We start from the raw sequence: 12,841 nt of genomic DNA, 5'->3' as shown, positions 1-12,841 counted from the left end.
TTTCACATAAATCAACATAGCCTACTAAAAGTTCACATTTGCTTTATTTGTAACATCTAGCGTAGATCATCTTCAGTTTCTTCACTAAAAATAAATGCATGTGTGAGTGAATGAAGACAAACATTTTTGCGTTTTGCAAAGTACTGCATATTTAGATTAGTAAAAATCTGATTTGTTTAATATATGTGTTTGTGTTGTAGCTTGTCCAGCGGGTATATTTGGTACCAACTGCAGTCAATCATGTGACTGCCACAACGGAGGGTCATGTGACCCAGTGAGCGGCCAGTGCCGGTGCACACCTGGGTGGACAGGAACCAGCTGCCAACAGAGTGAGTTAAAACACGTTTTATGGGTACTTTCCATAGACATGATGATTTATATGCTGTACAAGCTATATATTCTATCCCCGAACCCTAAACACAACCTTCACAGAAAACTTTCTACATTTTTCCTCATGGTCAAAAATGACTGGTATTACTATCTATTTGGTCCCCATTGTCAGGAATACAAGGACCACACGTACTTACACACACTAACATGTAAAACACGTATGTACTCATATTTAATGTAGTATTATTATTGAATGTACACAAATAGACAGTCAACAAACAAACACAAAAAACACATTCACACATGCTTCAACACCCAAAGACCCTATATACTCATAAACACATCTGTCTTTCTCTCTCTCACAGACTCACTCAGTGCGCTTTATTTGGCTGTAGTTAGTAAGATGTAAGTGATTATAGTGATTTATAGTGAGGAGTTTGTAAGCACTGATAGCCGCGATTCACATGTCATCACACAAATTACTGTATTCTGTCTCCATTACACACTGGAATGTTCACATGGGTGAACGCGGGCCGCTCACTCCACAATCCATCTGCTTTCTCTCTCACCGTCTGCGTGTTGTGTGCATAGCCTGTGCATCTGGATGGTTTGGTAGGAACTGTGAGCAAAGATGCATCTGTCCTGTGGGCATGGCCTGTGATCATGTGACAGGCAGATGTGGATGTCCTGCAGGGTACACTGGGAACAGCTGTGAGACGAGTAAGACTCTATTTCATATATTACACTGATTCTTAAGACAGTTTTTAAAATAGCAACACATTCTACCTCTAAATCTCCCTGTAAGATTATAACTCAGTACTTCAAATATATTAAACAGTCTCTTATGCTCATCAAGGCTGCATTTATTTGATAAAAATACAGTAAAAACAGCAATATTGTAAAATGTTATAGTAATATAAAATAACTGTTTTCTATTTGAATATATTTTAAAATCTAATTTATTCCTGTGATCAAAGCTGTATTTTCAGTTTTCAAATCTATACTCCAGTCTCCAGTGTCACATGATCCTTCAGAAATCACTCTAATATGCTGATTTGCTGCTCAAGAAGCATTTATTATTATCATCATGAAAGTTAAAACCAGTTGTGCTTAATATTTTAGTATTTTTTCTATATTACACTTAGTCCTCATATAGTATATATAATGCAATTGTGCTTATTTACTGTATATTTTCTGTCAAAATTGGTAAAGAATTTGTTTGTGTGTTTTAGATAATTTCTCTCAATTCAAGTAGGTCTTCAAACTGTAGCAAAAGAAATGTCTGCTGTATTTAATACACGATTTTAGGTGTAAATCTAAAATTATATTGTAGATTCAGTTAATTCATTAGTGCTAGATTATAATAGATGAAAATGTTGCCTGTTTTGTTGAGGGACTGAAGAATCAATGATCTGTCCATTTATACATCCATTCATATGACCAGCTTAATCCAAACGAAGGGAGGAAAAGACAGACATCCATTTTTAATTTAAGATTTTTTTTTTAAATTTACAGCAACATTTTGTTGCATTCAAAACTACGCTAAACAAACCTACAAACCGCCCCACACAAACTTGGACCTCTTATTACACACGCTGGGGTTTTGCTCCCCGACTCTCTTTCAACACCCTCCATTTCTCTCACTCTCTCTTTCTCTCTCTCTCTGTGGATGTGAGACATCTGATAAAGGTTAGCGCTGAGCGGCCAACTCAAACAGCAGGCTTTGTTTTGTCTGTGTAAGGATAAGAAGTCTGGAACAGACATGAACACACACACACACACACACACACACTGCAGTAGACACGGCTAATGACAACAGTCTAATTATTCTCTTTAGTCTGGAGTCTGAGCTTATCTCTTACACATGCCGGTGGGGTGAACACACACATGCACGCGCACACACACACACACACATATATAGATGGTCATACACAGATCTGTATTAGTCTTGACAATAAGGATCATCTGATGGCCTGAGGCCAGTGTGAGAGACTTTCAGGCCAGTTGCCAGACCTGTCTTTTGTCAGGCCAGTGTGTTCAGCACGTTATGTGTGCCATGTATATACTGTACACTATATTATGCAAATATGATAAATAGTACACCATTTTTTTGGCTGTGTATAATAACATAACATTGTTATATATATACAGTATCAGATAATAAATTTATAAGATCTAAACCACTCATCCGACTTGGTGGAAAACATCCTTACTGTTCAGCCCTGAATATAGATATTTAAATATATGTATTTCCATATATTCATGTTTCAGTGTGTGTGATATGCATTTGTGTGGCAAATTCTATGTAATGGACGCACACCCACAAACACAATCATAAGCCCTGTCTTCTGTCAGATACCCTAGACGTATGTGAATGTGTATAAATGTAAGCATGTTTGAATGACGTTACGTGAAATGTCTAGCCTCCCCTTCATATCATATCATATCATATCTCCTTCCTGTCTGAGGCCTGATGCCTTTTCGGGAATGTGTCTAGACATCTGGACATTTCTGTGGAAAACTCACACATGCTCTTAAAGTCATCATCCCTGTATGTATTGTGTCAGGTTCTAATGTTCCCTCTTTCTCAGTGTGTCCTCAGGGCAGGTTCGGCCTGAACTGTTCTCAAGTGTGCACTTGTTCTGGAGATCAGTACAGCTGTCATCGCGTCACGGGGAAATGCAGCTGTCTACCTGGATACTATGGCAACCGCTGTCATCTCAGTACGACGTATTCCTCAAATCTCTTCTGTTTGACCTAATAAAGTTGTTTTCATAGTTGTTCAACCAAACCAACAGCTCATCTACAAGCTGAGCTAATAGAAAATGGTTATATAATCATACCATACAAACGTTTGGGGTCAGAAATATTTTTTTCTTTGTGAGCAATGAATACTTTTATTCAGCAATGTCACATTAAATGAATCAAAAGTGACAGTAAATAATTTTTAAGAATAATGTTACAAAAGATTTCTTCTGACCCCAATGTTTCTGTATGTTATTGTGTTTTATAAGTGTGCTAAAATCTACCTGTATTTAGTGTAGAAAACCTATAAATTCCAGGGTGCTTTAGAAGAACTCAACTAAACGAAACATGTTTAGGTAGCATAAATGACAACTACTAGCGGACTGTGTATATCAAAGATACACTCCCGTGTTTTCTTTCCTGCTCCTCACAGGGTGTCGAGAGGGCACCTACGGCCCCTACTGTAAGAAGAGGTGCAGATGTGCCAACGGAGGCCGATGTGACTTCAGGACAGGCTCTTGCATCTGCCAGCCAGGGTACTTGGGACCCAACTGCAGCACCAGTAAGAACCTGATGCTCAATCGATGGCCCGAGTGACTGTGGTTAATCATTGGTCTATGCTGAGACCGCTCTGTTGCATTCTGCATTTCTAGATAATATTTTCTGTCTTTCTCTCTCAGGTTGTCCCAGAGGTCGCTACGGGAGAGACTGTGCTCAGGTGTGTTTGTGTGGCGAGAGAGGACAGTGCCACCCAGAGACTGGGAGGTGTAACTGTGCCTCTGGAAGAACAGGACCGTCCTGCGAACAAGGTATATGTCTCTGTGGATAGCAGTGTTATTTTAATGTTATTTATTTATTATTATAGTATTTATAATTTTTTTAATGAGCTTTTATTTTTATATTTTCATTTCAGTTTAAGTTTTAGTAATTTTTCATTTTTATTCATTTTATTTAATATTTCTGTTAATCTTTCATTTATTTTTTATTATTTTATTTTTATCTAATATTTTTTTTTTTATTTCAGATTTATTTCAAATAACACATTTAAAAAAAAAATGTTTAACAGCAAAACTTGTTTTTTCCCCTTTTATTCTTCCTCGTATTTTATCTTCACCACTTATCTCGCCAACTTCTCCAACCTTTCAGTCATTAATTTCTTCTTTTTTCCTGTCTTCACCCATCCATGATCCCTCCCTCCCAAACCTACAACATTCACATCTCGTTAGAACGTGAAAGCCGTTAGTGTTATGATGACTTCATAAGCAAAACAACACCGAAATATATCGCGTCTCACAGTCTTGCACTTATAAGCACTATTTGTCCTCCTGATTTTCTCCCAGGGCTTATTTACAATATTTAGTTAACAAATTTCTCCAGTTTCCTGCGTGAGGGAATTTGATCGCAGCACCCCTTTTCCTGAAGAACAGAAGCGAGAGATCAGATTCCTAATCTTCGTGTTTCATCACTCATCAGCTGGAATGAAACGGGACTTTCCAGGAGGGATTTTCTTAGCCTCCTTGAAAACGCCGGCTCAGAACATCTCGCAGACGTGCCACTGCTTACGTTCGCCATGTTTAATGTTTACAGATGAGATGACTATAAGTAGCTGGTTCTCTATGTTCCGTGTCGGCGGATCTGCTGGCGAGGAAACAAATAAATAAGCAAGCGAATCAAAGCGATCGGCTTATTGTTTTCCCAATCTAAATTACCCAAAGAAACATGATTGCTCTTTAGCTGCGCTGCCAAATCAGACCCACTTTACCATTGCACTAATGATCTAGAGCTTAAGTAAACTTGTGTGTGGCGTGTGTGTGTGTTTGTGCACGTGTGTGTGGCTGTTTGTAATCGAGCGATTGCATGTGTGGCTAGTTTTTTAAATGCATTTTGAGGGATGAGAGGGCCTGGGCTAATTGTAGTAATTGAGAAATTCAGAGTTTATTTGAAAATAATGCCATCTGTGCTCTTGTTGTTACTGGAAGTTTCCATCTGGACCAGGACATAGTTAATAGATACAAAGATGGGGTGTTTTGCTTAAGGGAAAGTCTGCCTAAATATTTGTCCTGGTATAGTACAGTATAACAATGAACACACACACACACTGACAGAAAGAACAATACTATCTAAATGACTAATTGGATGAAAAGTTAAAACTATTAGCATAACATCTTCATCTGATTTCATACATTGATTTAGATGGAATTTGGGTTCTCAGGAAGAGTTTCTGATGTCTGGATGTGGCATATGTGATATAATGTTATGTATATATACAGTATGATTAATAGAAGAAAGTAAAGGTACACTGTTACTTTTGGCCCTCTGGCGGTTAAAAAACAAAACTGCGTAAGATTTTGCGTAAGAATATTGTTTTGGTTGTGCTTGACTGTGCTGTGCTGATAGTATTGTTCTTGATGAACATGGTTATCTTGCATCTCTAAAACATTCACTACTAGTACTAGGCTTAAGAGATATAATCAGTTTAGATGGAAAGCATCTCAAGCTGACTAGCTGAAGATGTTACTGCAGCTTTACCCATTAATAGACACGGTACGAACTATTTACGGATATGAGGAGACTCATGTGCACAATTTCCCGTGAAAACCATCTTAGCGGGTCTAAAATATAAACACTTATAACAGGCTTACCACAGTGAATTAAGGTAGGACAAAGAAGATTGATCGTGGATTGATTCGTTATTTACATTTAGTTCATTTAGAAAAAGTTACATTTAAATAATTCTTAAATGGTAGTGAACTCCTGTGAAACACAAATGTACCATCCTCAATCGAATAGGGCTTTTGTTGACTAATGAACATGAATTGTCGACGAATGTACTTTTGTTTTCCTTTGCTGTACAAGAATAAGTATGGTTTCAGGCTAAAATGAGATATACAGTGGAAATTAAGTGTTGACAGTATAATTTAGTGCTGGATGAGGATTAATCAGTGCTTGGTAAACCATCCTCATGTGGTTCAAATTGAAGACAGATCCATGCAAATTGCTGAAAAACAGAGTTTTCAGATATGGTCAAGACATCCTGTGTAATGTGCTGCTACATAATGAAACAAAACAACACTTTTATCTCCTATTTATGCACAGCTTTTTAGTATTTGTGTTTGCTGTTAAATGTGGAATTGTCCTGGATGCAGCATGTCCTAGGGGGCGCTATGGAGTGCAGTGTCGGAATTTCTGTACATGTGCGAACGGAGGAGTGTGTGAACCTGTGAAGGGGATGTGTAGATGTGGGCTGGGCTGGACCGGACAACACTGTGAAAAAGGTGAACAAGCACACAAATACACAAAACAATGTGATTAGTTAGTACCACATAGAAACATAGTGTCGGCCCAGATCTGGTACACGTGGAATCAACACATACCAGATGTGGGCCGTATCTGGGCCGACACTATGTTGCTGTCTGGGCATGGAATTGCATCCTAACATAACCAGGAATAAAATAAACACTTTAAAGTTTGCAATTACACTTGTAATTCAGAATGCATTCAGAATAAATACTTTTGTGTGCATGTGATAGCTTGTGTCCCAGGTCACTATGGTGTGAACTGTGAGCAAGAGTGTGTGTGTCAGAATAACGGAACATGTGATCGCTTTACGGGATGCTGCTCCTGCCCGTCTGGATACTACGGTTCCGCCTGCCAACACAGTGAGTGATGGACTTATCATCTTTACTGTTAGAATGAATCATGTTTGCTGCATTTCTGAGCAAGAAATATATGAAATGGTTCCATATTCCAGGATGCCCTGCTGGCTTTTTTGGCAAGCTCTGTGCACAGTCATGTGACTGCAAACATGGACACCTGTGTGATCATGTGACCGGACAATGCGTGTGTTTGCCAGGTTACCATGGCGAACAGTGTGAAAAACGTAAGTCATCTCAGCTTTTAAGACATCTACATAATCAGCATGAAATTTAATATGGGTACTTCATCTGAGAATTCATGACTTACTTTCTTTAGTGGAACAAAAAGTGAATTTTGTTAAGAAAGTAGTATATTCTCAATATGATCAAAGTGAATAAGGGCACTCAAGCACCAAGATAATAAAAAAGCACTATTACAATATCATACAACTATATCCCAAGTCGTGTAAACCCATACAATATAGATGGCGAACAGACATCAGTTATGTCATCATTCAGTGAAAAACTTGGAAAAAAAGCTCTTTTTGCACGTTCATGAGTCTATTTTGTCTATATAACTTATGAATAAATATGGTTCTTTACAATTTGACAAAAGCAGCATTGGTTCTCTGTTTTGCTGTGTGCACATACTGTATGTGCAGTTTGATGGTCTCTCTGACTGTGTGTTTGTATGACAGGTTGTGACGCTGGGCGTTTTGGGCATGATTGTGCAGAACTCTGTGAGTGTGATGGGGCGCCCTGTGATCCGACCACTGGACAGTGTCTCTGTCCACCGGGAAAGACAGGAGAACACTGCGAGAAAGGTACACTCAAACATCTTACGCACACTCTCACAAACCTTACATCAAACTTCAACCTTCATCTTCTCTCTCTCAGTTTGTGACAGCAGGTTTTATGGTCCAGGCTGTTCTTTCCTGTGTCAGTGTGCACACGGAGGCCAGTGTGACCAGCGCACGGGTCACTGCTCATGTCCTCTCACCTGGCTGGGACCCACCTGTGAGGAAGGTGAGGGTGTGTATGTGTGTGTGGGATTACTTAGCTATACTTTGGGAATACAATTGTCCCCAGAAGTTTGCAAAATCTGATCAAATATCTAGTATAAAAATGAGGGCTGTTGATTTGACATGTTAAGTAATAATATATATTATTATTATTATTATATAAATTAGTCCACTTGTAACAGTAGAAGTGTATGGCATGTCTTTATTTAGTTAATGGAGAACTCCGGCGCAAAATGAACCTTTGGTCTAATTACACATTGTTACCTAGTCAACCGTTATCTGAGATTTGTTTTCATGATTATCTAATGTAAATAGTTTTATCTCTAAAAACAGTTTAGCCTATAAAGCTAGTATAACGCTAGTATATTGGGCATGGAGTAATGACAAATAAAAATCGCTTGTTAATACCACTAACAAGGCTCAAAATAGCCCCACACTAACACGGTAGCATAATGAGGGTCCCTACCTTCAAACCGAAGCTTTGAGAACTTTGTCAGTGTCCAGACAGTTTAATAAGAAGATATTTTAAACATACAGTCAACTTCGCGTATACAGGCAGAAGCCATCTTTGAAAAACAGTCTCTACCAGTTGATCTACGAACGCAGTGGCGTAACTATCGGTAAGCAGGGTACGCGGTTGCTTACGGGCCCGGACCAATCAGGGGCCCGCTTGACTGGAAGATATTGATTGACAGCCGGGGCCCCCTATCGCATATTACTACTTTTAGTTTGATCGCATTTTACTTTATCACGATTTTGTTTTAAATAAATAATGACAACAACATATTTTACAGATCATTAAATACATGTGTGAAACGAACAATCATGGATTTTGGTGTAATTTGTTTTGAGCTGGGACTGGGGAATCCCCGGGTCGGCTGTTTAACGTTACACGCGCGCGCCACTTCATGCGTTTTCTCAGATCGGATAGCTACTGATTTATCAAAACGATTCCATTTACAGCTGGTCACATAAATGTGTTTTTGCAAAACAGATATAAATCCGATCTTCAATTTCCGCGCTATATGCAGATTTAATAGAGTTCAGGTCACCGAAAGCAACAGATAAGCTGCATTTTATTGATCATCAGCTAAAATTTCTAAATCGAAGACCGCAATTAGAGAGAGCGGCAACAGTACTGGTAAGATCATTTCGTTTCTTAACTTTTAATGAAGATGATTGTGTGTTAAGCGAGCGTCTGCGACTTACTTTCACTCTGATTTGCGATAGTTTGTGCGTTGGCTTGATAGATGCTCATCTGCGGTGATGCGTGTTGTTGCAGAAGCGTCGTCATATCTGACTATGACATATAGCCTATAACACGCTCTCACACGTTTATTTTTTTTAGCATTTTTAGAGGAGTAAAATTGACATATGTGGTTTCAACAACCAGATGCATTTACACTTGTCCAGTTTCGTCTCGAATGCGGCCCAGACCACCTCCTGAAGTGGTTTGAGCGACCGGATTCAAATCCGTCTCGAATGCGTTTCGAAGGGAATTTACACCTGGTCTTTTCACGATCGGATAGCTATACGATCACAGAAAAAGCATGAAGTGGCCAGGTGTAAACAGCTCCTTGCAGGGGCGTAGAATTTAGTAGGGAGGCTAGGGACATGTCCCTACCAATATCCAGTGAAACTGATATATCCCTAGCAATAATTTCGATCAAAACTTAAAATATATGTATACATTGATGTCCCCGTCCCCACCAATTTCAAAATCAAACCTACGCCACTGCATTGCATGCAAAAGCCTACTCGTGGACATTGCGTCATCACGTGTTGTAGTAGGGGGCCCGCCTTGATAATCCTGCATAAGGGCCCGGTGTTGGCTCGTTACGCCACTGTACGAACCCGATCCAAGTGCGCTGGTGAGAATGTGAACGAGCTATAAGTTGTGATAAGGTGAGCGCGAACAGCAGGCTTGGATCGGCGTTCGTAGATCGACTGGTAGAGACTGTATTTCAAAGATGGCTTCTGCCTGTATACGCGAAGTTGACTGTATGTATAAAATATCTTCTTATTAAACTGTCTGGACACTGACAAAGTTCTCAAAGCTTCGGTTTGAAGGTAGGGACCCTCATTATGCTACCGTGTTAGTGTGGGGCTATTTTGAGCCTTGTTAGTGGTATTAACAAGCGATTTTTATTTGTCATTACACTATGCCCAATATACTAGCGTTATACTAGCTTTATAGGCTAAACTGTTTTTAGAGATAAAACTATTTACATTCGATAATCATGAAAACAAATCTCAGATAACGGTTGACTAGGTAACAATGTGTAATTAGACCAAAGGTTCATTTTGCGCCGGAGTTCTCCTTTAAGTACACGTGTGTGTGCGAGTCAGCTGTATGGTCTTTCTCTTTCTTTTATCCCTCACCATCTCAGCATCTTTCTTTCCCTGAATTCGACTTTTCTCTTTATTCCTGTCAGTCACGACACAAACCTGACCGTTTCTGAAAGCGTGTGTGACAACGTGTGTGTCAGCCTCAGTTTGATAGACCCCTGAGCTGTTAAGGGCCTCCTGTCTGTGTAACGGCGCCTCTCTCTGACAGTTATTTTAAGTGAATCACAGCAGGACTTTTCACAGTGTGTGTGTGTGTGTGTGAGAGAGAGATTTGTGAATGAGTGTATGTAAGTTCATGAATGTATGACTGTGTGTGTGTGTAAACCTCTAAACCTGTACATCCCCTAAAGATACTTTTCACAACTTATTTTTGAGACTGTTAGGATATGTTCTCATCTTCCTCATAACTTTTCTTTTTGTTTATTGTACTTATTTTATATTATAAAACATATATATTTTATGGAGGACTTTAGTCGAACTTCATGTTCTGTGATCAATCAGCCAGTGGGGATAAAATGGCAACCACCTCTTTAGCATATTTGAGGAGGAAATATCAGTGAAAATTCTGAAATAAATAAATATGTTATGAAAAAAATAATAATAAATACTGTACATCAATATACAAATATATAAATAAAACTAATATATTAATATTATTACTAATTTAATGAATACATTAGTAAATTAATAAATAAATTTGACTAAATTGCATGAAAGTTAAAATACAACTTGTATTTATTTCTGCATTTGTTTATTTATGTACAGTACATATTTATTATTCAAAATTATTTAATGGAGTATAAATATGTATTTATCATTGACATTTCCTCATGTATTGATTTATTTCGTGCAGTATACATATTTATTTATTTATTTGTCATTCACATTTTTTCATTGCAACTATGACTACGACACTTGGAATTTAAAGAGTGTGTGAATCTTAAAATGGGGTACATAAAAGAATATGGCATATCCTCTTATTACCTAAAATAATATACCAACAATGATAGAAAAGAAATCAAAAGCATTCAGTACAGATGTGGCAATAATCACTTTCTGTCTTTCTCTCAGGTGCTTCTATAGATCATGTGTCCTCTCGCGTACAGAAGAGGCGACGGCGTGTTTCACACTCCTAGTCCACAAGCACACACACTCTCCTCTGAGATCCCACCAGAAGGCGAGTGGCATGGGTGAATGAGTGTGTGAGGATCTATGTGACTTGTTATTATTGTGTGTTTTCCCCCAGACGAGCAAGCCACAGGAGAATTAGTACGAGGAAGCAATGCAGGAAAACACAGTCACACACAAACATCCCTTCTGGATGCACACAAGACCACTGACAGACTGTCAATGATTGTGTGTGTGTATGAGTGTCTTTGGAGAAGGGACACATTGTGGCTATGAACTAGTGTTTTAATGGGAATATCACACACACAATGGTGGACTAGTTTGATGCGACTTAAAAATGCTTGTTTTTTGAGCTCTGTGTGTGTATACACTCGCTAAGTCCCACATCAGACAGTCAAGCCACACCATCCGATCGGCCAAACGCCCACCGAGCCACAAACCCAGACCAAACTTCTCTATTACGGGATCAGAGTGAAGCCTCAACCGCTCATTTCTATAGTACATACCACAAATACACCACTAAAGTGGCACATCAGAATACAGCAACACTCAATGGGATTACAGCCTTCCATACATACCATACACAGTCTAAAATTGACCTTGTAAATGTACACCAACTCTAAATTTAAAGTTTTTTTTATGACATTGTCTATAAAATCCTCTTTTATGGTACTTTTATGTTGTATTTTTAAAGTAATATGTAGCATGAATCGGGAACATTTCTGCTATAGATATCCTTTTCAAATCCATCTGGTTGGCTCCTGTGAGTGTGATGCATGTCCTGCGATGTGATTCCTGCGACAGCCTGACTGTAAATATTCACAGCATTGTCACCCATCATCGTGCCATCTGAGGTAAATTGTTAAAGCGGAGCTGTCCGACAGGATTTAGACACAATCTGATCCTTGTAAACCGAACGGACAGTTTCTCCGAAAGACGTCTTACATGCCAAACAAGTCTAATCTTTATAAATTACGGTTCTTAGCGCTCACTCAACAGTCTTTTACTGTAAAGAAAATGCTGTAAAAAGTTTTGTTCCTCGGTTCTGTCTTTTTTCCTCTCAGGATGTTATCAGATTTTGCTCTATTGGTTCTTAAACTTTGAATTAAATATGTTTGTACAGAAAATGTGTGTTGTTTTAACTATACTGTAAAGCTTTACACTGTAAAAATCATTTTCTTACTCTGTATTTGTGTCCTGTTCGGCAGTAAATATCCACACATTCTTAATTCAAGATAGATTTACTTGAAAAGCAAAAAGAAGTGAGTTTTAGGTTAAAACTAAAAATATGCCAGTGGGGTGCTGAAAAATTATATTGTTTCCCTTTGAATTAAGTTTATTTTCCTTACCCCATTAGCAGATTTTTTCCTTGGTTTAAGCATAAACTCACTTATTTTTTTAATTCATTTTTGCTTCTCAAGTAAATGTATTTTGTATAGATATAGAAAGATCTAAACATCAGTGTCAAGCGCGCACATGCTATTATTTTTGATCACCCAAGTGAAACGTTGTTTGTAGGACAAGGATATGTAGCTAGTGGGACATTGTGGATAGCATGTTCCTCTGCACCTCTCAGATGGGAGGGTCAAACGTATCAGAGGTCACCATACACCTGTCAGCCCACCTGAGTGG

The 12,841-nt window shown here is 38.5% G+C and overlaps 1 protein-coding gene across 2 annotated transcripts in view; it reads left to right on the top strand.

Moving 5' to 3' along the window:
• Positions 1–12,241, top strand: part of megf6 (multiple EGF like domains 6) — a 59,432-nt gene extending 47,191 nt beyond the window's left edge. For both annotated transcript variants that reach the window (XM_056243342.1, XM_056243341.1), the window contains 10 exons: positions 201–329; positions 2,922–3,053; positions 3,509–3,637; positions 3,756–3,884; positions 6,222–6,350; positions 6,606–6,734; positions 6,827–6,955; positions 7,409–7,534; positions 7,608–7,736; positions 11,153–12,241. In XM_056243342.1, coding sequence (XP_056099317.1) covers positions 201–329; positions 2,922–3,053; positions 3,509–3,637; positions 3,756–3,884; positions 6,222–6,350; positions 6,606–6,734; positions 6,827–6,955; positions 7,409–7,534; positions 7,608–7,736; positions 11,153–11,217 — 1,226 coding nt within the window. In that variant the 3' untranslated portion in view covers positions 11,218–12,241. The remainder of the gene's footprint in view (positions 1–200; positions 330–2,921; positions 3,054–3,508; positions 3,638–3,755; positions 3,885–6,221; positions 6,351–6,605; positions 6,735–6,826; positions 6,956–7,408; positions 7,535–7,607; positions 7,737–11,152) is intronic.
• The last annotated feature ends 600 nt before the right edge of the window (positions 12,242–12,841 follow it).

The sequence above is a fragment of the Rhinichthys klamathensis genome, unplaced genomic scaffold, assembly GCF_029890125.1.
Source record: "Rhinichthys klamathensis goyatoka isolate OS25496 unplaced genomic scaffold, OSU_Roscu_1.1 h1tg000786l_1, whole genome shotgun sequence".
Lineage (NCBI taxonomy): Eukaryota > Metazoa > Chordata > Actinopteri > Cypriniformes > Leuciscidae > Rhinichthys > Rhinichthys klamathensis.
This window is presented reverse-complemented; position numbering and strand designations above follow the sequence as displayed.